The following is a 27,799-nucleotide window of genomic DNA, read 5'->3' as shown; positions in this document are numbered from 1 at the left end:
TTAGCAAGAGAAATAGCAAAGAATGTGCCTATTCTATCACCAAGCTCTGCCTTACTTTGTTTTTGAGGTTAAATTTGCAACATAAAATAAAGCATTTCAAAGTGAATAATTCAGATTTACTTCCAGAACATTCACAATGTTGCAGGGTCATCACCTCTATCCGGTTCCAGAACATTTTCATCGTCTTGCCACTTTCTTCGTCACTGTGACAAAATACCTGACACATGCAACGTAAAGGAGAGGTCGGAGGACAGAAGCCTGGTGGAGGGAAGTCGCTTACGTTACAGCAGCCAGGAAGCCGCTAGGACGGGACCAGGGCGGAGCCATACTCAGGCCACGCCCCAGCAGCCTGCTCCTAACCAGGCCCCAGCACCTGTGTCAGCTGCCTTTTCTACCAAGGTCTAACCACCTGCCTAGGGCCCTGCCTCTGAGCATGTGAGTTTGTTTGTTTGTTTGTCTGGGGTTTTTTTGGTACCGGGGATCGAGCTCAGGTCCTTGCGTTTGCGCAGCAGGTGGCGAAACCACTGCGCTAAATCCCCAGCTGAGCGTGTGAGTTTAGAGGGTCATTCTCAAGCGAAACCATACTTTAAAAAATAACAATTATTGAACATACATACCACATATTGCCTTTTTTTTTTTTTTTTTTGATCAGCTTCCCAGCACTTTAAAAGTTTTTTGAGACAGGATCTTGCTAAATTACCCAGGCTAAGCCACGTGTGGTGGTGCACATCTGTAATCCTGGCACTTGGGAGGCTGAGGGAGGAGTATCGCTGGGTGTTTGAGACCAGGCTGGGCTGCACAGTGAGTTTAAGGGCAGCCTGAATTACAGAGGGAGACCCTATCTAAAAAAAAAAAAAAAATTAACCAGGCTAGCCTTGAACTTGGGGTCCTCCTGTTTCAGCCTCCCGAGTAGCTAGGATTTCAGGTGTATGCTCCTGTGCCTGACTTACTTTCTCTTAAAGGATGTAGTTCATAACACAACATTAAGATCCCCAAAGGAGATGGAGTGGTTAGCATCAGGGACAAATCTCCAGTGACGAATGGATTAGTAACCAGCCAACTGGACTTCAAAATAGCACTTGTACTTAAAAAGGAGAAATGATAGGCGTTATAAACACCAAAAAGAGCAGCAGCAAATGCATGACATTTTGTGATCTCTCTTCCTTTGTCCCTGATGTTGAGACCCCACGTTTTCCATAGCAGCTGTCCCTGACCACCCTCCTGCTTCTCCGCCAGTCCCCAGGGAATCTAAGCAGATTCCTCATCCGGGGCCCTCAGTCCTTTCAGGCGATTCATTTCCCCCGCAGATGTCAAGTCGGTCTCCTAAAACGTCACCTTCACTGTTATTTCCCTATCTAAAAAGCCCAAGCATCTGGGGCCAGCGCTGACCCACACTCCCAGCTCCACGCCTTCTCCCGCGTCACCTTCTCCGCAGCTCAGGCCCACGGTCCCAGGAAACCCTTGACAATGGCGCCCGCCCTGCCTCTCTCGGCTGTTTGGCTCCAGCCCAGAAATTGCAAATAGGAGGACAGAAGAGCAGTTCTTTCTTCTCCGGGTGGTGGCCGAGGACGGCTGGGCTTCCGCACGCACCGAGGAGAGGCGGCTCCAGAGTCTCCGAGGCTCCCGGCTGCCCCAGGCCCACACAGCGTGGACTCCCTCTGACCCCTGACCGACACCGCTGCAGCTAGTTTTGTATAAATACTGACTGAGGCTAACATTCAAAAGAGTTTTATACATGGAGGGAATAGGATTTAAGTACATAGCTGGTTTTCTTAAGGGGGAGAGCAGACTATGCCTGCATTTTGTTTCCCTCGTGTATGCGGCAAAAAACGGAGAGTCTTTAACTCATACAAGCAACTGGCAATGAAATTATTAACTCAGGGTACAGGTTCTTTATTGGGTAATTATACTAATACTAAGCATTCAGTTATTCTTGTGGATAACGTAGCTATTGCATACAGACTGCACAATTTTAAAACTATAATAAATATGGTCAGTTAATAGCAGACTCCAAACTTTCTCTTGCTGTTTTCAAAAACAGGTTTGATGCTTTTCTATAATCCATTAAGGAACATCTAAATGAGAAAACAAAAAGAAACATTTTATGAGTATCAGTTTTCTAAAACAGAAAATGGTCAGATAAACTATAGAACTTAAGAATTAACTGTAGTGGGCCGGGGATTTAGCTCAGTGGCACCACGCCTGCCTCGCAAGCACAAGGTCCTGAGTTCGATCTCCAGTACCACAAAAAAAGAAAAGAGTTAACTGTAGTGATAAAATCTATATATAAAATTAGTTGGTATTTTAGAAAGATATGACTAAGAAGAAACATTTTAAAGGCTATGAATTTGTCTCCTGCATCAAAATTTTCCCTTTTTCAAAACAGTAATCTGCTAGGTGTAGTGGTGGACACATGTAATCTCAGCATTCAGAAGGATGAGGCAGGAGGATTGTTGTTTTGAGTTTGAGGCCAGCCTGGGCTACATAGTTAATGACCAGCCTGAACTACAAAGTGAAAACCTATCTCAAAAACCAAAAACCAAACCAAACCAAACTAAACCAAAACAAAACAGAAAAATCCCCCCAAACAAAAATAGTAATATTACGCTATTGAGCGCAACTGATTGGAAGTGAACATTGTCAGTTATCTATCTGAGTTTACAAATAGACTTATTTTTTTTTTAAGACAGGGTCTCACTACATAGTTCAGACTGGTGTTAAACTTACTACGTAACCCACACTGGCCTCAAACTCATGGTGATTCTCCTGCCTCAGCCTCCTGAGTGCTGGGATTACCATCGTATGTCACTGTGCCTGGCTAAGAAGACTTATTTTAATATTCCTGATCTGAACCAAAGGAAAAAAAAAAGCAAACCCATACTTAAATTTACTAAAACTACCAAAACATGACCAAAGTAAACATTTTACCTTATATTTAAGTTCAAAATCTGAACAAAATTAATTTATATGCACATTTTATCTACAAAAAAATTAGATGTATAGCAAAATATTAAGAATAGCTTGGAACAGTGGTGCATGTTGGTAATCCCAGCATTCTGGGAGGCTGAGACAGGAAGATTACAAATTCAAATTCAGCATGGCATTTAGCAAGACCTTGTCTCAAAAATAAAAATTCAGGTTCTGCCGCCTGCCTCGCAAGCATAAGTTCCAGAGTTCGATCCCCGGTACCAAAAAATAAATAAAATAAAAATTCCACAGTGCAACCACTGTGGAAATCAGTATGGATATACCTCAAAGAACTAGGACTGGAAGTCCCATTTGACCCAGCTATTCCCCTGCTGGGTATCTTCCCCAAAGAATTAAAATCATACCATAGTGATATATGTACACCCATGTTCATAGCAGCACAGTTTGTAATAGCTAAAACTTGGAAACAGCCCAAATGCCGATCAACTGGAGACTGGATAAAGAAAATGTGTTTTAAAAAAATAAAATGGAGTACTACTCAGCCATAAAAATGAAAATTAGAGACATTTATAGCTAAATGGATGCACATTGAGGTGAGTGAAATAAATAGGACACACGTGTAAATACTGAATAGTTTCTCTAGTGTGAAAAACTGAAAGTGTAAATAAGGACACAAAGTATAACAGATAATGTGAAATAGGAAGAAAAGAGGTAAAGGGGAAGGGGAAATGGGAGGGGTAGGGAAAAGGAAAGAAGGGAATGGAATTAATATGAGAAAATGAAAAAATGGAAACAAAGTCTTTGTAAATAGGGAGGGATGGAGGGGTTGAAGGGAGGGCAGGGGAAAGGGGAAAAATAAGAACCAAGAGAGATTATGTAAAGGTGCAAATTTCCAATGATGAATGTCATTATATTGTATACCTAAAATGTACCAATAAAAAAAAAAAGAAACTGTGATAGTATCTTCCAGAATAGCTATACAATTGCACATTTCAACCAGAAATATACTAATGACTTGGTTTCTCCATATGCTCACCAGCATTTAGTGCTGCCACTATTTAAAAAAAAAAAAATCAAAAAGGGCTGGGGATATAGCTCAGTGTGAAGGTCCTGTGTTTAATTCCCATTACAGTACAGGGGAAAAAAGTTAACAGTGATCCTCTGTCTGGGCAGTGAGATTTTAGATCAGTATATATATATTTTTTCTTTTTCATATTTCCTCTTCTTTCTACAGGGAACATATGTTTCTCAAATAATTAGAAGTAAATAACCAGGCAGAGTGGTGCAAGCCTGTAATCCCAGGAACTCAGAAGGCTGAGGCAGGAAGGTCACAAGTTCAAGGCCAAAACAAACAAACAAACAAACAAAATAAGTGGTAGAGCAGTAGCTTAGCATGTATGAATCCTGTAACAGACCCACAACAAAAAGAAATAAAAGCAACAAATACTCAAAATTTAGTTTCTCACTTGTTTCAATATTGGAAACTAGACTTTATAAGGAACAATGACTCTGGAAAGCACAGGAGAGGGCCTGGGCCCTGGGTCCAAGGACTACAGCAACACAGGCTAAAGGGCAGCTGAGAACAGAGCCATACCCCCCGCCTCTGCCCCAGGGCTCCCTAATAGGAAAAGGGCCAAGAGCGGTGATTTCTGCACATAACAGTGATCCCAGGAGATCAGGAGCTAGGAAACCCCTGTCCTAGTGACGTCACAGCCACTGTACTGTCACTAGCACAGTGTGTCACACACACCTGGGTACACAAACCCACTGTGCTGCTAGCTGTGTAAAAGGTCAGCACATATGACTGTGCTTGATAGGCAATGTGTTACTGGTGTATAGTCTTATTATACACACTTTCTAGTCACTATTTTAGTGTGTTTCTACTTAAAAACACAAGTTCACCACAGAAGAGTCTGTCATGTTACACTGGCAGCTGCCATGCACGTCTTGTATTTCTTGTGTCTCTGCCTTTTCTATTCACTCGTGCATGCATATAGCGGTGGAGTAGAACCCAGCGGTGCTCTACCACTGAGCTATAGCCCCAGTTCTTTTTATTTTTTATTTTGAGACAGGGTCTCCCTATGTTGTCCTGGCTGACTTCAAACTGGTGATTCTCCTGCCTTAGCTTCTGGAGTAGCTGGGACTTCACACTGAATGACTGACCTATACCATGCAGGTTTGTGTAAATGGTGTGAACAGGCTCTAGGACATTTATATGACAGATTTCTCAGAATGTGGCCCTAAGCAATGCATGACTGTCTACATGCACACAAAGACAGATTTCTCTCCAGACCATAAGAAAAGGTTGGTTCAATTTCAAGACTGTAGAAATATTACAGAGTCAGGTTAGAACCCAAGAACCTGGCAGCCAGCTTTACCTTCAGGATTTCACCAGGGGCTGCATCTGGTGGCACAAGCTTCCCGGAGTGCTTTGAATACTCGCTGATCAAGGCCAACGCTTCATCTATGCTGTGGAGGCAGAAAGGAAAGGGAGCATGAAGATGCTGCTGGAGCGTCAGATGTTTGCTCTCTTTCCTGCAGTGCTGGCTTCACAGGGTACACAGATGTTAAAACGCATCAAACCATGTATTTCCAATATGTGCGCAGCTTATCAAAAGTTTCAGTTATACTTCAAAAAATAATACTTATCCACAAACAAAAATGTGCAGTGATGGCTGATCAGAAGGAAAACAAGCAGGAAGAAACCCACGGGGCGGTGACAAGAAATGGAAGCCTCTCATGCGACCAGCACAGTCAGCCCTGATGTGGGACCAGAGACAGAGCTCTCAGTGTGTCCTCCTGACTGAACTCGGGCTCTCTGCAGTGTCAGCCCGCTGTTCCCTGCTCCTTTTCATGTTCTACACCTGCCCCGGCTCCATCCCTAGAACCTTATTGTTTCTATACTTGTGGGGGCTGGAAAATTAGCTCAGCGAGCTCTGCAGAGATTATGTGTCATGGAAGCTCGAAGTGCCAAGCAGGCTCTAAGGAATACAGTTGTGACTCAGGGACTGGGGCGGATCATGAGACACCAGGCGGGGATTCACACAGCCTGCTTAACTGTCTGACTCCAAGCTGAAGCTCCACACTTTCAGGATATAGGACGGTTAGTTTCTGGGAACGTGCAGTAGCTTCGCACTTTGAACTTTTTTTTTTGGTACTGGGGATCAAACTCAGGACCTTGCGCTTACGAGGCAGGTGGCAGTGCTACTGAGCTTAATCCCTGGCTTGAACTTTTAATTACAACCACATAGCCCTACAATTGTTTGATAGTTTTCTCCAAATAAAGATATATTTTAAAGATATATTTTATAGTGAGGTTTTTTTTTCAAATTAACTTACCTTAAGTCACTTGCCAGATAGTTGACTAGTTCAGTTATGTTGTTGGTATTTATCATGTGCAATTTCAGCACTTGAAAGTATTTTGTCTTTGCCAAAATTCCAAATTCCTTCTTTTTTATGATATTATTCAGAATCAGACTTCTAATCTATAGAATGACAGGTATCATCATATTAAATATGTGACAAGTTCCAAGTTCTTTACTCAATCCCCAAAATTCCAAAAGTTGAATTATCACTGCATCAGCACTGAGCTTCCTGTCTGGAGGGAAAGGCTTTGGCCCAGTGTAGCACATAGTAAGGAAGTGGAAAGCGACTTAGTTATGATTATTGGAACTTTTTATGAGGAAGAAGATCTGCTTGTAGTTACAAGCATTTGCCAGGTGCGGTAGTGCATGGCTGTGATCCTAGCACTCAGAAGGCTGAGGCAGGAAGATTGCTGCGAGTTCAAAGCCAGCCTGGGCTACATAGTGAGTTCAAGACCAGCCTGAACTACACAGCGAGATCCTGTCTCAAAAATCCAAAACAAGGGGGCCGGGGATTTAGCTCAGTGGTTCCAGCGCCTGCCTCGAAAGCACAAGGTCCCGAGTTCGATCCTCAGTACCAAAAAACAAAAACAAAAACAAAAAACCCACCAAAATCCAAAACAAAAGGAAACAACAACAAAACCCAACAAACAAAAACCCCCCAAATTACAAGCATATAAGGATATAAAATTTCCACTGAGCAGAGCAGTAAACGAGATGGCCAGGATCCCTGCCTTTTAAAAAAAATCTACTGAAATTTTAATAAAAGCAAAATAATTTTTACATATTAACAAATGGCAAGAGAGTCTAGCTAAATCTCACTTTAGAGAGAACGAAAAGAGATGAAATTGTCTTACTTGATGTGAAAATCCTGCTAACTGTCCAGAATTCATATGTTCTTCTAATTGCTGTAAAATGATCTCAGGATTGCATGAGCCCAGAAAATTCTAGAAAAAAAAATTAAAACACAATTTAAAAAACTATTATTATTACCAATTTCTGTCAACTCTGGAAGTTTTTCATTTTAAAATCTGAACTATGTCAAAAGAATTTTTAATGTAGGAAAAAATTCTATTAACAAATATTTCTAAAATAAGAGGGAAAAAAGTACAACTACGTATTCAAACAGCAAAAATGGTTTATCAGGCATTTGTTGTCCTAAGTCCCAAAAGGAATCTATTTTTTTTTTTTTCGGTACCGGGGATTGAACTCCGGACTTTCCACTTGCAAGGCAGGCGGTGGAACCACTGAGCTAAATCCCCGGCCCAAGGAATCTATTTAAATACTGAAATGTTGAAAAGAAACAAGAAAGGAGTTTATGAATAATAAAAAGAGGAAAAAAATATCAGATGGTTTTGAGAAAATGCAATTAATAGACTAAATGACAAAGAAAAAACATGCATATTCATTTATACAGATCTCTATGTCCTTCCTCATACACTTGTGGAAGAAATAACTATAAAACATTTAAAATGGTTTGTTCTATCCATTCTTGTATTAAGGGAAAGGGGAGTGATTTTTTTTTTTTTGGTACCAGGGATCGAACTCGGGACCTTGCGCTTGCGAGGCAGGCACTGAAACCACTGAGCTAAATCCCCGGCCCAGGAGAGTGATTTTTTAAAGTTCTGTTGTCAAGATATAAGCAGAAAATAATGTATTGCTTTAGAACATATTACTTTATTCTCTCCCTTAGCAATTCAATTTGTTCATATCTGTTTTTAAAACTGTTGAATCCCAACCCAAATATGTAATATGTACTATAGCAGCTCAGATCCAAGGAGGTATTTTCTAAAATCAATTTCCAAAAAATTAAATAAAAAAATATAATATTTAAAAAAAATAGGGCCGGGGATTTAGCTCAGTGGTTCTGGCACCTGCCTCGCAAACACAAGGTCCCAAGTTCAATCCCCGGTACCAAAAAAATAAATAAAAAAATATATATATAATATTTTAAAATCAACTTCCTTTAAAGTACTTTCTACTTCCATTTCTAGATCTGGTATCTCCTAAAAAATAAAAAACCAGTTACTATTAGTGAGAGATCATCTGCTCATTATCAATGTGAGGTTTAACAAATAAGTAATACATGGTGCATTTATTCAAGTGTTTATTGCTTAATTGTTAATTGTGAACAGATTATTGAATGCCTCCTCTATATTTCTGCAGTTCCCTATACAATAACTCTTTGAGTAAGCTGAAGTTTAATTGTGCAGCACATTTGTAGTAGAGTACAAATAAAATGTTTTTCTCTACAGCCTTTTTTGACCCGGAAACGAAGGGTGATGTTAACCAGTACACTTTGTTTTTATACTAGCTATGTTTCTACAAGATATGATGCCCTGTGTATCCCAGAGGCTAGAAAACTTTGTTCTTTGCTCCAATTTGTGGGTGCGTTTTTGTGGGGGATTTTGGAGAATATGCATAAAATAAAATATTCCTTGCTTATTAAAAAAAAAAAACGTTCTGTCCTCAGAATGCTCACAGCTTCTTGGTTAAACACCCACACATAAAATCTGATTCTCCTCTATCTCGCACGGCAACTGCAAGTCAGGCTGCCCACCTGGTGCCTCCCCATCCCCACTCCACGGGTACTCATCCCTCCACAGGCTGCCTGTGTGTATGGATCGAGTGAGCTGACATTTTGTGCGCCCGTGACAGCTTCCAGAGATTTCTCCTGCTTGCCGCCTCTCTCCTCTGACCAAGCCTGTGAGGGTAATGGGTTGTTCCTTCCAAGAGAGGCCATCATCCTTTCACTTTACTCTTCCAAGAAATTAGTTGTTCCCCACAGATAAAGGTAATGTCCAGGCCTCTTTGAAGACATGCCTTGGTGGAACTTCTGTCTGTCTCCTCTATCTTACATCCCACTAAACCTGCCACCTTGTCCTTACTCATGTATTCATGCTTTACAGGTTTAGTGAGCAGAAAATGCAACCTTTTGCAAGGGATGTGCAGTCTGAGAGCTTCTTTTTCCTTGGTAACCCCAAAGGAATAATGTGCAAGATACCTTAATTTGATGGTTTCTCTTTTCTGAGTGAGGCATGAGCATTAGACAAGCTAATGCAAAAGCTGGAAGCTCTAATTGGACGTACTGCCTGGCGACTCCCATCAGGTCGAGATCATCTGAAACTGGACATCTTTGAGAGAATGCGTTAATCATTAATAGTCTGTCAGATTTACTATATTATAGTGGCCTTTCTAGCTTTCTGCAGGTTTTACTTGTCCAGGCTTTCAGTAATTTTAAATATGAGTGCTTAGTAATGAGTAACCTAGGTCTTTAATGACATCTATCTAGAATAAAAGAATCTGCCTACAGCATACTCTCTGCTTCTGTGATTAAATCTGGAAGCCTACAGATGCATAAGATCAATTCTTAGAAGGCTCAAAAATCTATGAAACAAAGCTGTAGTATTTTCAAGGCTAGGGAGTCACAAAAGGCACTTTACATTTACACTTAACATCAGGTACTAAGTTTAGAGTACGCTCAGTGAATATCAGTTTAGTAGGAAACTGGAAAGCACCACACATGGCAAGCAGACAATGTAAAAATAACAAATATTTTGCTATAAAAACAAAGTGATGTGCTGAGAATGTAGCTTGTGGTGGAGTGCTTGCCTGGCATGAGCAAGTCCCTGGGTGCCATCCCCAGTATCACAAACCCACAAAAAAGTGTGATGCTTAGTTTCCCAGCAAGAAGGAAGCACACTGGTCCCCCCTCATCAGTGGGGTGTATTCCAAGACCCCCAGTATGTACTTGAAGCTTGGATAGCACTAAACCCCGTATTTACTCTGTTTTCCTCTCTCTGTACACATACTTCTGGTAAAGTTTAATTTATGGATTAGGCACAGCAAGAGATCAGCAGTAATATTTTGTTTTTTGGTTTTTTAAAAATTTTTTAAAATTTTTTTTTTTTTTTTTGGTACCAGGGACTGAACTCGGGTCCTTGTGCTTGTGCAGCAGGCGGCGAAACCACTGAGCTAAATACCCAGCCCAGAAGTAATAATAATAAAACAGAGTTATAACAATATACTGAAATAAAATTGCCAGCATCACACGCTTGCTCTTTGGGGCTGTTAGTGAGTGTAGCAAGACCTCCTTTCGTGCAAGCACTGTGACCCTGCAACAGCTGAGTGGGTAACTGAGAGCAACTGGGAGGCTGCTGGGCAGGCAATGCAGATGGCCTGGGTGTGCTGGTCAGAGGCGCGAGTGACATCCAGCAGTGAAGGCACAGACTTCATCACGCACTCACAGTGGTGTGCAATTCAACTTAGGAGATGGCAGAAGCAAAATCACAGATGGGGGTTGGTCTGCTGTGCTCACAGAGGTGTCTACCAGAAGAATTTTATAAGCAACAGATTTTATTTTCTAGGTAGGAGAACAAACATTTTACTTACTCCAGGACAGCGATGAGACTCTTACAGCAATCTGTTAACTGACTGGGCCTTAAAGGACAAGAGGCTGAAGAGAGAAAACAATGATACACACAGTCACTCAGCTACAAAACACTACTGCTGGAGATTCAGAGGGCAGGAAAGTACCTGAGAGGAGTGGTATCTGTATCACATGCTGCCAAGCTTTGCTGAAGTAGGGAACCTGTGGAAACAAGAGCATGAAAGACTTCATTCATTCTGAACTCTTCATTTTGTAGTCACAGAACCATACATTTAAAGCTTATATTCTGGATCCTAAGACCAAAATCATAAATTGGTATTTCCCTGTTTGAGAGGATTAAGATTCTAGGAAAATTTTCTGTAGAACTATACATTTCAGGATCTTTTTATACAATCTTTTTTTTTTGATGTACGTAAATTTATTTAGAATGTTTTCATCCATAAGTAACAAAGTAAGCATTGAACAATGGTCTCAATAAAAAAGATAATTATCTCATATATCACAAACCCTGGGGGAAGCTAGCACCAGGCTCCCTGTAGCACACACCAAAGCCACCAGCAACCCCAGCAGCGTCTGCGTGTTGTTTCAGTCTCTCGTTCCTTGTCTCACTGGCGGATGAATTTTTATACAATCTTGATTGATTTGTTACTGTTCCATTGGGTACAAAGTGCCAGAGCTCAAATCAGAAAACAAAGTTCACACTAAGCCTATTATGGGCCAGACTATATGCCAGGCCATAGAGCAGGGAGAAGGAGATGGGAGAATTTCAAGAAAATGAGTGTGAAAAGAATACCAATAGAGGAGTAGTTCAATAACTTCTGGTATATTTCACTCCATATTATGGGAAATAATTAAGAATTAAAAATGAGGAGAGGGGCTGGGGGTGTAGCTCAGTGACAGAGCGCTTTCCTAGCATGTATGTGCAAGACCCTGGGTTCAATGTCCAGCACTGCCTAAACAAATAAAATAAATTTAAATAATGAGATACCTTAAGAGGCTAAACATAGATACATGAGAGCCGACAGTCCCATTCCTGGGTATATGCTCAATGAATATACACGTCCACATAAAAACTTGCCCAAAAATGTTCATAGTAGCATTAGTCATAAACACCAAAGAGTGAAAAAACAAAACAAACAAAACCAAAGAGTGGAAATGAACTAAAACCCAAAAAACCCCACCAAGAAGCCAAAGAGTAGAAACAAACTAAACGTCCAAGTGCTGAATGGATAAATAAAATGTAGTGTAGTTGTCCCTCTATATCCTCAGGGTCTGTATCCATGAATATACATTCAAAACAAATTACCCCTACTGAATACATACCAGCCTTGTTTGCTCACTATTTCCTAAACAATATAGCATAACAAAAAAAAATATAGCATCACAATGACATAACATCAACTTGTATAAGGTATTTAAAGTATAGGGGGTATGCACAGGTTCTATGCAAATACTATGCCATGTCATACAAAGGACCTGACATCAGAAGGCTTTGGTATCTGCAGGGTGGTGGTAGCATCCTAAAACCAATCCTGCCTGAGTATCAAGCGTCAACTCTGTAGCTATACAATGGAATATTATTAGGCGATACAAGAAATGAAGCACCAATATATATATATGCTACTGTGTAGCATTATGCTAAGTGAAAGAAACCAGACATAAAAGGCTGAATATTCCATTGATAGGAAATGTCCAGAAAAGATAAATCCTTACAGAAAAAGCAGATTAGTGGCTCCTAGGGCCTCCAGGAAAGGGCGAGTAGGGGATGATTGCCAATGGATATGAAGTTTCTTTTAGGGCTAAGGAAAATATTCTAGTACTAGATAATGGTTGTAGTTGCACAACTTTCTGAATATATTAAAAACTATCTGATAGGGTGAATTTTACCTTAACCAAAAAATAAAAGAACTAGATCTGTATGTCCTGATCTAGAACACTCTCCCAGGTCACATAAACAGTACTTTGTCTAGAATGTGATGCATTTATGTGTACAAAAATGTACATATATACACATACCTACATGCTTGTATAATGACAGGAAAGCTCTAGAAGGATACACAAAAAATTGTAAATAGTAGTTAGCTCTGGAAAGATAATATGAAGAGCAATAGTAAAAGAGAATTTACTCAGCATAATTTCTATACTGTTCTAACTTACTTTTTTTTGTTCTAAATTATTAAACCAGGAATAAATTACCCGTGTGTGTGTATAATGATTACCTGAGTGTACAACTTGCAATATTGAAAGAAGATGAATAAGACAAAGGCTCTGACTTTAGAGATCTCCTAGGTCTATGAGGGGCAGCCCAATGCATAATTAAAATGAATTATACTGGGGCAGATGTTAGAGTGGAGCCCAAGTGTTTTGGAAAGCAGGAACGAAGCTGTGACTCATGAGGCCTGGAGAACTCAGGAAAGCAGTGGCTTGCAGGACGTGAAATGTGAACATCATCCTGCAGCTGATGCATCTTGTTCTTTACTACTTCATCTAGGGTCACAATGCCACCAAGTGTAAAAGTGAAGTTCAATGAATTTACTTTAAAAAACTACATACCTGCCATAATGAGTGCGTACTAGAAATGGCTGTTAAAACTTTCCTTAGGTAAGGAATCTGTAAAAATAAACAAATAAATAAGTTCTGAAGCCCACCACAATGGAGTTTCAATGTAAAATATTGGATTTTTAAGTGTTTCAAAAGGAGTGTTTATAAAAGTTCATCTCCAGGTATGGCAGTGCACCCCTGTAATCCCAGCTACTTGGAAGACCAGTGCAGGACTGCAAATCTGAGGGCAGCCTGGGCAACTTAGTGAAGTTATCTTGAAATGAAAAGGGCTGGGGATTGAGCTGAGTGGTAGAACAACACTGGGTTCAACCCCCAGTATATCTGCTTTAAAAACTAAAATCACCTCCCTTGAGAACTGCCACACAAATTCACTTACAGGTTCATAAATATCAGAAAAGGTCAGGGAGTGTTCCATTTGTTTCCAGCACAGAGTAGGTCATCTCAGAGTTTGCACTTTCCCTGACCTAACACCATGTTCTCTTAGATCTGGCAGGAACTCAGTGCCAGTGGATGTTTTCAGGATGCACCTATTTAGCAGCAAGTATCACTTCCAACCCTTAGGGATGCTGAGCACAAGCTTCAAGAGAACCTCAGGCTCACTCACCATATTGAAGCCAAGAAGCTTTTGCAAGAGTCCATTCCAAAGCTGCAGGTCATAAATTTTGTATTCTAAACAGAGCTCAGCCACCAATGTTACTGCCTAAAGCCAAAAAGAAAGAAAGAAAAAATCACCATCTTGGGCTGGGGATTTAATTCAGTGGTTTCGCCACCTGCTGTGTAAGTGCAAGGACCCGAATTTGATCCCCGGTACCAAAAAAAAAAAAAAAATCGCCATCTTGCTTCAAGACACAGTAAATCCACTCCTTTTTTTTTTTTTGGTACCGGGGATCAAACTCAGGTCCTTGCACTTGTGCAGCAGGCGGCAAAACCACTGAGCTAAATCCCTGGCCCAGGACACAGTAAATCCAACAACCTCTGGAAAAGGTAGGGCAGCCTAATACAAAATTTACACATAATCCATAAGTGTCTAGTGCCTCATTTTGATGAAGACCCTATCTTCCTAATGAAAGAAATAGACTTTTTTTTTTTTGGTACCGGGGATTGAACTTAGGACCTTGCACTTGCAAGGTAGGCAGCGGCACCACTGTGCTAAATCCCTGGCCCTAGAGACTCTTCTTTTTCTTCCTTTTCTCCAAGGACAGTTTGCCTGTTGTCCTCATGCCCTTCCTGCCCCGGGCTCCAACTGCCACAGAGGCTAGGTTCCCAAAGGCAGCCAGGCAGAAGAGAAGCACCAGCCCTCCCTGCTGGGTAGACTCAGGCCTTTGGAGGGAGCACTGGAGTGCTCTGTCTTATTGGAAGGGATGACTTTAGCCCATGGACTTTAGGGAAGAGAGGCCACTCCATCACCACACTGGGACAATAGCAAAGGTCTCGGGGCAGTGGGCTGCATTGGGATAAACGATCTCCCAGGGACCCAAGGGGTGGCAGGAGCCTGACTACAAAGCTAGGAGCCCCACCCTGGAGGACTCTACCTACCATCGGCTCATGGCTGTGGTTTTTCCACAGGCCCTTAATCATTCCTTCTTTAGGACTGTGGCAAAATAATTCATAGGTGATAGGGATATTCAATATCTCAAATGATGCCAGAAAAGTTACACATTTCAAGTAAGATCTGAAAAACAGAGGTGTTTACAAGAATCACTCTCTCTCTCTTTTGATTTTTTGAGACAGGGTCTTGCAATGTAGTTCAGGCTGCTTTTGAACTCACTATGGAGCCCAGACTGGCCTCAAACTCTGTGATCCTCTTGCCTCAAAGGCCTATTTCCCCTTTGCCAAAATGCCATGGATAGTCAAGGAAATGGAAGTACAGTTACATAACTACTCAAAGGCAGTCTAATGAATTAAGGGGCTTACAAGTTACAGTTCCAAAAGAAATGATCTGTTTCCCATTCTTAATACAATTAATCAAATTCTACTTACTTCACTTCTTCAGTGGGTTTTTTGAAGAGAGATTCTATAGTTTCCTTGTCAGCCAAGTAGAGGAGACATTGAAGAGCTCGTGTTTTGTGGGCAAAAGTTAACTGACGCATGCCCAGGGTCTGTAAGACCAAAACAGGATGAAGAGCTGCACACTTACATGCTATAGTTGGTAAATGAGCTTCAACTTAGGTAAGAAAGCAACACCATTTTTTTTGGAAAATTTAAGTCATTTCTACCCTAAAGGAATGCACAGCAAAGAAAAGTGGTTCTCAACGCATGGGCTATGGACCCTTGGGGGCCACTCCTGAGACTTACAGGAGGCGCAGGGTCAAAACCATTTTGATAATAACGTTAAGATGCTTTCTGCCTTTCACTCTGTGCTGATGTTGCCACTGATGTGCAAAAGCAGTGGTGGGTGAAACTGCCGGCAGAATCAGCTGGGACCCCCAACTGTCCTGCCGTGTTTATAGGCTTTCACGGAAAGCATGGAAACCAAAGATGGCTGTCACTTAGGCGTGTTCTGGATGAAGTAGGAAAAATGAATTTTATTAAACCTCAGGCCTGGATATTTACCATATTATGAGGAGTCCACATGTGAATGCATGTCAGTATTAATTAATTTCAATGAACGCATTAGTACTCTGTGATGAAATGGGAAACACACATGAAGGAAATAGTAATGGGAGCAAAGACACTCACCTGGCTGAGCAGGGAGCTATCTAGCCACTTTTTACCGAAGGTCATTTTACTCAAGGAGGCTGTGTTGCCTCAGGGAAAATGGCAAGTGTTGTGGTGTGAGTAGACATTAGTGGTAATTAGAGCTAGAGGCCAGGCTATGCAGCGCCAGTCTGCTCAGTCCCCAGGATTAAGGGTGTTGACTGAGCAGTGAGTTAGCACTTGCCAAGACCCTGTCCTGTGGGAAGTGTCAGCAGGTGGCCCATTCAGGCTGCCAAGCAGATGTCAGAGGCCATTGCTCAGTGGAGCGTGGGCAGGCAGTGATCCGTATTGACAGACTTTAAATAAGCATTATCAGAATCATCCGTTCATAAAGTCAAGCACGGTAAATATGCACGGAAAAATCATTCAGGAGAGATGCCCACACGGTTCTGAGTAAATGCTGGGAGCTTACACTTGTAGCTGATGTTGCAAATACAAACAGCATTCTTGAACTGTAATCAATCGGGCGAGACAGGAGGAGATACACAACTCTGGAAAAAACAATTTTAATTACATTTATTTTAGCTTGTTTTTTTTTTCTTCACTAGTTTGGGCTGGCCTTGAACTCACTATGTAGTCCATAGTAGCCTAGAACTCTGTGATCCTCCTGCCTCAGTGTTTCTGTCCACAGTAAAAGTCATTAGACATCCCAAATGCAGGCCAGAAGGATACAGGCCAATGACACTTATTTTTGCCTTTAAAGGATCCTTGATCTTTTCTCAAGTTCTTGACAGCAAAAGAGGATAATATACATCACAAATGCCAGGCCTCTACTTCCTAATCTAAAATAGCTAGTCAACTTCTGATCACTTAAATTCTGTTTTAATTTTTTTTTTGGTACTGGGGATTGAACTCTGGACCTTGCACTTGCGAGGCAGTCAGCGGAACCACTGAGCTAAATCCCCAGCCCTTAAATTCTGTTTTAAAAATTGACACAAACTATAGCTGTAAAGGACACTCTCTGCTACACATGGGAAATTGTTTTAGTAGCACCGGGACCTTGGTAAGTGGCACGTTTCAACCTTATGCCTCCGGGCTGGTGAGGTTCTCTAGGAAGGGGAAGAGGGACCAAGGTAGAATGGAGTAGGGGTCTGTGGAGTTTTCAGCTGGAACAAGGTAGAAAGTTAGATTTTTGCAAGAAGTGTGCTTTTTAGGACTCCTTGTTTCCCAAGATACACCAGGATCAATCGATCTCTCTCTGCCTGTCTCTGTCTGTCTCTCTTTCCTGTAGTAGTGGGGATTGAACTCAGGAAGCACTAAACTATATCCTCAGCACCGCTCTTTCATGTTTCTTTCGTTATTAAATTTTAATATGAGATAAGGTCTCACTGAGTAGTCCAGGGTGGCCTCAAAATTTGCCATCAGCCAGTTACAGTAGCACATGCCTGTAACACCAGCACCAGGAGGCTGAGGCATGGGGATCACAAATTTGAGCCCAGCGTGGGCAACTTGGTGATTTAGAGAACCTGTCTCAAAATTATAAAAAAAATCTGGGGCTATTGATCAGTGTGAAGGCCTAGGCGCGAACAGCCCCCTGGCCATCCTTCTACCTCAGCTTCCAGAGCAGCTGGCATCCAGGTGTCAATGTGCTGGCTAGGAGCTATCTCTTGCTGAGACAAAGGTGCACCCACCCTTAAAAGACTAAGCAAGCCTTAAATGTACCAATAAATTTAATTAAAAAAAAAAAAAAAGACTTAAGAAAGGAGGAAGTGGGAGTCCAGGGAGGAGGGCAGGGAATGGGGGGCTGGGCTAGCTGTGCTCCAAACCAGGAGAAATGATTTTCTTGGGTTTGTCTACGCAAGTCTTTTCTCATGATCAGATCTCCAGGCCTGAGGCAGGGTGTGCACCTCACAGGCGACTTGGCCTACTTCTGGTCTTGGTCAAGAATGGGAAGAAGCTGGCATGCCTGCTACCATGCCCTCTCCCATGCCCATGCCCAGCAACATTAACGGATTACTACATTCTTTCTGATTTGGGCTCAAATATAGTCTGCTCAAGACAGCAACCATGAGTGATCAGAATTAGAACATGTGATAAAAGCAAGGCTCATTTCTTAGTCTCAGTCTGTGTGAGGTGAACTCTTTTTTTTTTTTTTTGGTACCAGGAATCGAACTTGGGTCCTTGAGCTTGCAAGGCAGGCGGCGGAACCACTGAGCTAAATCCCCAGCCAGAGGTGAACTCTTAATAAAGGCATTCAAGGAGCTCTAACATTCCCAGGCGCTCACTGAGGGCGCAGAAATTCTGGCTGTCTCTGATTTTTCCCACTGGAGATACTCATAGCTGTAGTTCAGTGAATTAATTCTCACCAACTGTGACTCAAATCATATCCAGCAGGTCTTGTAAAATGCAAGCTGTGGGGCTGAGGGTTTGGCTCAGTGGTAGAGCACTTGCCTCACATGAGTGAAGACCTAGGTTCAATCCCCAGTACAATTTGAAAAAGAAAAATTCAACCCCAGAGGTTTATTGATAAGATTTCTACTGAGCATCAAGGTAAAGGCTAATGTAAGTACAGGAAAACCTTACCTTCGTAGTGTTTCATCTTCTTGAAGTTCAAATAATTCTGATGGTTTCTTTGAAAACATAGGAAAAAAATGTCAAAAACTGAAGAAAGCCTGAGTAAACAAAACAAATATTCCTGGTCCTCCCTCTGGAATTTACATTTGTTGGATAACCTTTAAAAGGAAATGACTCTAGAAAAGTTATGCAACATAGCCACAATGTCTCAAGAAAATAATTAATTAAAAATAGAAACCTTGGGCCAGGGATTTAGCTCAGTGGTTTTGCTGCCTGCCTAGCAAGCACAAGGACCCAAGTTCAGTCCCCGGTACCAAAAAAAAAAGAAACCTAACATTATACTAGTTATACTATTTGTTTACAAATAGATTGTATGTTGTGCTGCCATGCACGAGCGTGTACGTGGTACTAGGGACTGAACCCAGGGCCTCACACATGCCAGGGACATGCTCTAACTCCGAACTACATCCTCAGCCATTTTATTTTTCTTTTAGCCCTTTTTATTTTTATTTATTTTTTGGTACCAGGGATCAAACTCAGGTTCTTGTGCTTGCAAGGCAGGCGACGGAACCACTGAGGTAAATCCCTGGCCCCCTCAGCTCTTTATAAAATTATTTTTTGCCAGGCATAGTGGTGCATGCCTGTAATCCCAGTACTCAGGAGGCTGGGGTAGGAGGACCGCTGCAAGTTCAAGGCCAGCTGTGCTACAAGGTGAGTTCAAAGCCATCCTGAACTACATAGCAAGACCCTATCTCAAAAAAAAAAATAAATTAAATTTTTAAAATATTATTTATTATTTATTTATTTATTTATTTATTGGTACAGGGATCGAACTCAGGTCCTTTTGCTTTTGGGGCAGGCGGTGGAACCACTGAGCTAAATCCCCAGCAAAAAAATTAATTTTTTTTTTGGTACCAGGGATTGAACTCAGGTCCTTGTGCTTGCGCAGCAGGCAGTGAGACAACTGAGCTAAATCCCCGGCCCCCCAAAAATTATTTTCTGAGACAGGGTCTTGTTAGGTTGCTAAGCTGCCCAGCTGGACTCCAACTTAGGTTCTTCCTGCCTCATCCTCCCAGAGTCCTGGGATTATAGGCATGTGCCACCATGCCCAGCTAAAATTCTATTTTGAGACAGAGTTTCTCTAATTTACCCTCAGCTGATCTCAAATTTGTGATCCTTCTGCCTCAGTCCCCAAATGGCTGGAATTACAGGTGTGTTACCATCTCTACAGCTGACTAGATTTTTTTTTTTTAAGGATATCTGCCCAGGTAGATATAGGAATCATATAATTTATTCTTCAAGTTCTAGATGAAAATTCAGAGGACACTGTGGAAACTTCTGGATGTGGACTGCTGAATCCTATTATAAATTTTAGGGTTTAATTAATTCTAAAAATTGATATTATGTATCTCCTGGTACAATCCTCTGAAAAGAACACATCACCTATAAAGCCATCTTGCCCAAAATGCATAATCTGAATCAAATCAGGAAACATAAGAAAACCCAAAATGAGGCATTTTACAAACCAATTGGCCCATACCTTTCAAATTCTCATTCCCATCTGTGACAACAGATTCAAGTAGAAATCATCAATAAATGCTGTGTGTGTGTGTGTGTGTGTGTGTGTGTGTGTGTGTGTGTGTGTGTGTGTGTGTAGGAGTCTGAAGGGAAATAGAATCTAAAATAGGCATCTAAATTATTATCAGCTGCAAGGAAAAAAACATGATTTGCCTTCAAATTCATATCCTGAGGAGGACAGGATAATCATGTATGCAGTATCATACCCAAAATACATAATTCAAAAACATTTTTTAAGTGGCACTATGGATGGAACCCAGGGAACACTGAGATGCATCCTCAGCTTTTTGGGAGGCTGGGACACAAGGATTGCATGTTCAAGCCCAGCCTGAGCCAATTAGCAAAACCCTGTCTCAAAGTTGAAAAAAATGGCCAAGGATATATCTCAGTGGCAGAGTACTTGCCTGGCATGTGCAAGGCCCCGGGTTCAATGTGCCATCCTACAAAAGAAAAAAAATCTTATACCATCAACTGTAGGGTAAAACAGCTTTTTGATAAACTCAATATTTAAAAAGTAAATCATCTCTTTACTCATCAGACAACAGAATGCATATAAGATGAGCAAAAGTCTCTTTATTGAAGAGTCTGTGTGCTGTGTTCTCAGGTGGAGGGCTGTAAGGCGTGGGGCAAACGGAGCCTCTGAGAATCAGAGGCCTTGGACCTACTCAGCCACATGCCAGGGCCGGCAGGCACCTACCTCACCAGGTGATGTCTCCGGGCACAGCCATTTTTCCAACAACATGTCCCAGATTTTTTCCAAATTAATTTCATTGACTTCAGCTATTTCTCTAGCTGCTGCATGAATATCTAAGATATTAAAGATACAGAATTTAAGAAAATAAAAATTTGAGTCAGGTGTGATGGTTCACACCTGTAATCCCAACACTTGGAAGGCTGAGGCAGGAGGATCAAGGCCAGCCTGGGCCACATAGTGAGATCCTATCTCAACTTCCTTCTCTCCTCAAAAAAAAAAAAAGAAAAGAAAAACTCAAATTTTCAATATTAGCTAACTGGGAAATCAAAACAATAGTTCTTTTTGGATCAAAAATAGCCTTGTCCTTACCAGGGTAATCTTTGGCAGATGAATTCTGCATTCTTTGGTTGATGCTGGGGTGTTCATAGAGGCTGACGATGAGGTGGGCCGGCTTTCCGATCACTCTTAAGTACTCTGTGGTGTTCAGCTTGTGGGCTATGAGCACAGCTTCTGTGCCCGAGTGCCGGAATTGGAGATGAAGCTTCTTCAACAAAGCCTGGGCTTTTTCATGTGTCTCATCCTTTTAACAATTCCAAGTACAAAGAAAGCCTTATTTGACAAATCTCAGCAGAGGCTAAGGACCTGTCTTTACCAATCAGGGGCCTCCCCTCCTAGCTGTACCCTAAGTGTCTATTACTCTGAGCCAGTCCTCCCTCCCCATCCCTGGCACCAGGGCAGGACGAGGATGTGCGATGAGCAAGAGCATTCACACTAAAGAGAAAGAGGAGACCTGAGGTGGGATGTTCTGTAGCCACCTCTTGGCCAAATACAGGCAGAACTTCAAACTAGACATCTTGAAGGAACCTGAAAAGATAGAGAAGATTTATGAGCAAATCCGAGTCTTTCCAAGACAATGTAGGTTAGTCAAATTAGGAAATATTTTTAAATTATAAAAATGAATATTCAGTAAAAAACCAGTTCAGGGCCAGGGATTTAGCTCAGTGATTTCACTGCCTGCCTCACAAGCGCAAGGACCCAAGTTTGATCCCCAGTACCAAAAAAAAACCAACAAAAAAACCCCAGTTCAACAGGACAAAGTTATAAAGAAGAAAGTCAAAGTCCACTGAGGCCCCTCCTCAGCTCCCATTCCTATTCCTTGACTCTCATATTCCTTCTGGAAGTTTCTTTTTTTGAGGGGGTACTGGGGATTGAACTCAGGACCTTGTGCACAAGGCAGGTGGTGGAACCACTGAGCTAAATCCCCAGCCCCCAGAAGTTTCTTTTGTGTGTGTGTGTGTGGGGGGGTAACATCATCCACTGCTATTCTCACTTTATGCCCTGGGTATCTTTCCAGCATTCCATTCAATGAAAACTGTAGGAGTAAGTGCCTGTATCTGTGTACTTGATTATGTGATGATATCTAAGGACTCATCATTCTAAGTATGATTAGATATTAGAAGTCCACATCAATTTGTATTCCTACTCACAGGCTGGACTGTGCCTATGTCCCTGCTCCTGCCTGAGCCCCTTGAGTTCTGGAAAATCCAGCAAGGCCACAAGTGAAGAGGGTGGATACACAGATTATAAGACTGTAACACTGCTTCTCTTCAAATATAGAAAAGAAGGACAAACAAAAGCAACACAGCCAGAGCTGGGATGCAGGTCAGTGGTGAAGCACTAGCCTAAGATGTGTGAGTCCCTAAGTTGATCTCTAGTACCACAAAGAAGAATAAATATAAAAACAAAAGAAAACAAAAAAGACAGTGAACCATCTGAGGCTCAGGGAAAGGAATGCAAACCTTCAGGGATTTCCTGGGTGAGAGTGATGGCGATAGCCACCGCCCACTCTGGGTTAACGATGGACAGCAGGTAGGACTCCATGGTCCTCGTGATCTTGGCTATCTCCTTGTTCATCAGCGCCGAGGACTTGGCTTGCATTAACTTCAGGAGCTTAGGCTTCAGTTTTTTTTCAAAAACATGTTTGGCTGTGGAAACGTAGAGAGTATCTAGAGAGAACTTCAGAGAAAAAGAAAGCAGCATAAGGTCCTCCTACCCAGGGTCAGGATTGATTACAGCACGAAGAAGCCTTGTAGAGTTTGAATCTGCTACCTTCATTAATTTGGAGATTAAGAGCAATGTTGGGAGGGACTCCTCACTGAGCTCTGAAGCTGGAAAGGAAACAAGAAGAGTGTAATTTGATTAGGGAAAAAATTATTGGCTCTCCAGTAAAATTCTTAAGAAGTTAGTAAATGTACAGAGAATTTTCCAGAAGCTCTGTGCTGTGCCAAACAGTATTAAGTGAAAAGGCAGTCTCGTCTGGGCCGCGGGTGGCAGGGTGATGACGTGCTCCAACATATACTGATATTCCAGGTCCACTGGGGGGGAAATTCTTTTGTATGACTCCAGGTGTTTCAGAAGACTCAATGCCTGCAATAAAATAAAGTATTTTCGGTAAGAGTAACTCCGTCCATACTGTCTCAAAATCATCTGCTTTATACTTTCATGGGATTCCATTCCTCAGACTGTCTCATTTTCACGTAGTTTATCAAAACCTTTTCTAATTTTCCTTGGAGTGTTATTCTTCTAAACCATAATGTGTATGATCATTGAGGAAATCATACTGGGAGAAACCAATGGTTCCTTGTTAATGTTAAGATATTTTGTACACAAGCCTGGCAGTTCTTGGCAAATTCTTCAAATACTTTGAGATATACTACAAAAGTATTTGATTTCATTTATTTTTCTTTATTTTTAATTAATCAATTTTTTGGTGTACTGGAGATTGAACCCAGGGGCTCTGCACTAAGATACATCCCCACTCCTATTTCATTTTTAGACAAGGTTTCACCAAGTTGCTAAGTCACCCAGGTTGGGCTCCAACTTTTGATCTTCCTACCTTAGCCTCCCAGATTACAGGTGCTGGGATTACAGGTGTATGCTATCATGCTTGTTTAATTACTTACTTCTGAGACAAAGTCTCTTGTTGCTCAGGCTGACCTCGGAATCCTTCAGCTCAATTGATTCTTCTGTCTCAGCCTCCTCATTAGTTTTGACTACAGAATTGTGCCCCAGGCTGAGCTTGATTTCATTTTAAATATAGAGGCTATAAATCTAAAATTAATTCTCTATTTCTTATCAATTTTATGTTTATATTTTCTATTTGGTGGTTTGTATAACCTTTTTTTTTTGGTACCGGGGATCGAACTCGGGACCTTGCACTTGCAAGGCAGTCAGTGCAACCACTGAGCTAAATCCCCAGCTCTGTATAACCATTTTTTTGGTATAACCTTTTGAATTAACTTGTTTTCTTTTATTTTTAGGACCAAAACTCAAAAATGATTAAGAAGTTAATGAAAGGGGTTAAGGATATAACTCAGTGGTAGAGTGCTTGTCTAACATGCATGAAACAAAGGTTCAAACCCCAATATCACCACTACCACCAAAGAAAGTTAATGACGCCAGGTGTGATGGCATATGCCAATAATCCCAGTACGGAGGGGGAGGTTGTGTGTGTGCTGACACAGGAGGATTGCTCAGAGTTTAAGACAAGAATTACATAGTGAGATCCTGTCTTAAAAATAAACAAACAAAACAGTAAATTAAATGAAAGTACTATATAGAATGGGTGTTGTAGACCTATCCATCAGTACAGAAAGCTAAATCTCTGAGTTCATGTCCTTTTTGGCTAAATGGCAAATAATGTTGCCTTAATTCTCCAATTAGTTCTTCAGTGACTTCTTACTCTTGGATAGCAGATTTAAATCACCTCAGTTCAGCAGAAGTAGGACAAAGATAAATGATAAAATATGGACAGCACAAAAATCTTTTCACTATTAGATTCTTTCAAAGAAAAAAATATCTCTAGATGCAGTTTATTTTATTTTAGATGCAGAGCTTAAGGGGAGCTGAAAGGATAATCCTGTAATATTACAGGACAACTGTATTACTTATGACATAAGTAAAAGCATAAAGATCATTTTAAAATCTCTAACATATTTGTCATACCTGATTAATATTGATATTGGTTATCTTTTCATCAGCTCTTTGTATAACTTTCAGGACAACTTCAATCATTTCATAGTCATAGGGATCCAACTGTAAAAAAAAAAACCCAAAATATATCAAAACCTAAAAAGATATTGCCCCACTGACAGTTTTATTCAGTAATGTTCATTGGTACAGATTACAAATGTAAAATCTCAGTGCATTACAATTTAGATTATATTATTTTAAAAAATAAACAAATTTTCTCATTTCTAAAATTACACTGTAATAAATATACATGCTTAGGGCTGGGGATTTAGCTGAGTGGTTCCGCCACCTGCCTCACAAGCGCAAGGACCCAAGTTCGATCCCCGGTACCAAAAAATAAATGAATTAATAAAATAAAATAAATAAATATACATGCTTAAAGTGTTAACATGGCAATAATGTTTTAATAAAGATGCTTTTATGGTACTAACTACATAAAAAGAATAAACATATGGTCAAAATTTCATAATTTTGTAAGATTTTTAAAGCTCCATCTTTTTTATTTATGATCAGAAAATTAGAAAGAAACTGACCTTTTCTTGGAAACAACTTAACTACAATGTGGGTCATCATGCAGAACTTTCTCAAAGAATTGCTTTAGCTCTAACTACAAGAATTAATTGCTACAAGAATTAATTGGGTGCTATCTACATCTACTTAGAGAAAGGGAGCACTCTTTTGTTCTTTATTTCTGCCTACTCACCATTACTTTTTCTATTTCTTGAAACACCAAATAAAGTTACATGAATAATAAAACTGAACAAAGTGGGAAGATGATCTATTGTACCCAGAAAATTTTAGCATATTTATATAATTTTCAGCTGACTTATAGGCAAGACACAAAATTGAAAATTTTTTTACAGTCATAATCTTATTTGCCCTGTCATCCACTTTCATTCTCCCATCAAATTATCCTTTGATTTAAAAATTCCAACTGGATCAGAGCAAGGTGGTACACTCCTGTAAGCCCAGCACTCTGGGAGGCTGAGGCAGGAGGATTACAAGTTCCAGCCCAGTCTGGGCAATTCAGAGACTTTGCAAGACTGTTTCAGAAAAACAAAAACAAAAAAACAACAACAACAAAGAAGTGGGCAAGGGTGCGCTGAGGATGTAGCTCAGTGTGAAGACCCTGGGTTCAATCCTTGGCATTGGAAAAAAAAAAAAAAAAAAGAGCAGGAAGATATATGTATAATACAATATAAATTTTAATAAAATTTACAGTTAAATGTCCATCCATTACAGACTGGTTAAATGCAGTATGGTTTATCCATATGGCAGAATAATATATAAATAGGATAGTCACCATACCAAAGGACAGTACAGTGTAGAACAGTCACTAAACCAAACTATTAACATTTTATCCTCAGGAAGGTAAAACATGTATTCTAGAGAGTAGGTTAAGGGGGGGAAGTAGGAAGGGAAGGTGAAGAAAATGAATTAAGATGTGTTACGAACATGTACCAAGTCCTCACAATGAACATAATCATTATGTACTGCAAACATGTAATAACAGAAATTTTAAAAAATAAAAAGGGTAGACTATAGGAAAATTTGTTTTGATTTGTACTTCTCTCTCTAGCTTGATCCTTTTTCAAAGAGTACATGCTATTAAAAATCTGGGGAGGAAATGTGATTCCCACTTTTTAAAGAGGCAAGGTAAGAAAACTGCTGTATTAAATTGTATTAAAAACATAAGATTCTAAGATTTCTGTATTTTTAAAAATTTGTAAGAATACAGGACTGGAACAGCCGGTCTGTTACTGCATGTGTGTAATTAATTGAGGTGAGAATGATCTCTGTGATGTCTCCATTCACCTACCTTGTGTAGTATCCCACTAAGACTGATGACCAAATCTTTTGAGCTCGTCAGTAAGGGAACCATTTCAATGGCTTTGGCCAAGAGTTTGGAATGCTGTTGCTTTGCAGGTGCCAGGTTTGCATCTCTGGGGTTCTGGCTGACATTAGTATTGTGGAGTAGTGTTTCAATGAATAGCTGAAGCGCTGCATCACAGTCCAACTGAAATGTACTAAAAGAAGCAGCCAGTCACATACCAGTCTCCAGAAACACATCCATTTCCATGTAAAGGTTTGGACAAGCAACTCAGGTATGTGCTTCTGGCCTGAACGTTAACCTTCCTATTGTCCAGCTCTGTACACAATTAAACAATATATCATCAGAGCTAACTATCACCTTAAAATAGTTGGATATTATTCTTGCTGGGTATGTAAACTGGAAAAGTGTTAGAGGGAAATATGGAATGAAACTGAAAATCTCTATGTCCTTTAATATAGTAATTCCACTTTTACAAATTTCACACACATAGTCAAAGATACTCAAAGAAGGATGTTCACTGCAGCAAATGTTTGTGATGATTAAGATCTGGAGGGCTGGGGATTTAGCTCAGTGGTTTCACTGCCTGCTGCACAAGCTCAAGGACCCAAGTTTGATCTCTGGTACCAAAAAAAAAAAAACAAAACATCTGGAAGCAAATCAACAATCATCATTCAGAGGCTGGTTAAAATATGCATCCATCTGAAGCAATATTCTGAATGCAACAGGTATAGGAAGATCCATATGTAATGACATTGGAAGACACTGCTAACTGAATGACATGGAAAAAAAGATACGCAAAATGTTTTTGATACATTTTATAATGTGTATATTAGTACACCTGTATAATAATAAATATAAAGGGCCGGGGATTTAGGTCAGTGGTTCTGCCGCCTACCTTACAAGTGCAAGGTCCTGAGTTCGATCCCTGATACTAAAAAAATAAAATAAAATAAAAAATTAAATTAAATTAAAAAGGGCTGGGGATGTAGCTCAGTGTAAAGACCCTGGGTTCAATTCCCAGTACTGCAAAAACAAAACAAAATTTTTAAAAACCCATAGTAGTTATATAGTTTGTTACTATCCAGTTTGGGGCCTCTAGTAGGAGTCTTGGAATGGCTTCTCCGTGGATAATGGGGCACTATGGCAACCAGAAGGATGTCCTCAAACTCCTGATCAAAGGAATCATCCGGAGATCCTATGAAAGGTCT

General features: G+C 40.6%; 1 protein-coding gene across 14 annotated transcripts in view; it reads right to left on the bottom strand.

Moving 5' to 3' along the window:
- Positions 1-1,712: 1,712 nt before the first annotated feature.
- Positions 1,713-27,799, bottom strand: part of Kntc1 (kinetochore associated 1) — an 86,736-nt gene continuing 60,649 nt past the window's right edge. For 10 of the 14 annotated variants that reach the window (XM_087198071.1, XM_087198070.1, XM_087198069.1 and 7 more), the window contains 22 exons: positions 26,577-26,784; positions 24,731-24,820; positions 22,981-23,152; positions 22,835-22,893; positions 22,525-22,741; positions 21,516-21,589; positions 21,095-21,305; positions 20,729-20,838; positions 20,436-20,471; positions 18,463-18,509; positions 16,352-16,430; positions 15,223-15,341; positions 14,779-14,914; positions 13,847-13,942; positions 13,234-13,290; positions 10,827-10,881; positions 10,683-10,746; positions 9,295-9,424; positions 7,148-7,237; positions 6,268-6,413; positions 5,307-5,397; positions 1,713-2,075 (listed from right to left, as the gene is read on the bottom strand). In XM_087198071.1, the coding sequence (XP_087054197.1) occupies positions 2,055-2,075; positions 5,307-5,397; positions 6,268-6,413; positions 7,148-7,237; positions 9,295-9,424; positions 10,683-10,746; positions 10,827-10,881; positions 13,234-13,290; positions 13,847-13,942; positions 14,779-14,914; positions 15,223-15,341; positions 16,352-16,430; positions 18,463-18,509; positions 20,436-20,471; positions 20,729-20,838; positions 21,095-21,305; positions 21,516-21,589; positions 22,525-22,741; positions 22,835-22,893; positions 22,981-23,152; positions 24,731-24,820; positions 26,577-26,784 (2,308 nt within the window). In that variant the 3' untranslated portion in view covers positions 1,713-2,054. Of the gene's footprint in view, positions 2,076-5,306; positions 5,398-6,267; positions 6,414-7,147; positions 7,238-9,294; positions 9,425-10,682; positions 10,747-10,826; positions 10,882-12,696; positions 12,726-13,233; positions 13,291-13,846; positions 13,943-14,778; positions 14,915-15,222; positions 15,342-16,351; positions 16,431-18,462; positions 18,510-20,435; positions 20,472-20,728; positions 20,839-21,094; positions 21,306-21,515; positions 21,590-22,524; positions 22,742-22,834; positions 22,894-22,980; positions 23,153-24,730; positions 24,821-26,576; positions 26,785-27,799 lie in introns of those variants that run through there. The other 4 variants (XM_087198073.1, XM_087198074.1, XR_015446189.1 and 1 more) reach the window with 3 other exon arrangements.

The sequence above is a fragment of the Heterocephalus glaber genome, unplaced genomic scaffold (assembly GCF_053883595.1).
Source record: "Heterocephalus glaber isolate CG9 unplaced genomic scaffold, H.glaber_assembly_v1.0 deba00001687, whole genome shotgun sequence".
NCBI lineage: Eukaryota > Metazoa > Chordata > Mammalia > Rodentia > Bathyergidae > Heterocephalus > Heterocephalus glaber.
The sequence above is the reverse complement of the archived record's forward strand: the minus strand, read 5'-3'. Positions and strand labels throughout refer to the sequence as shown.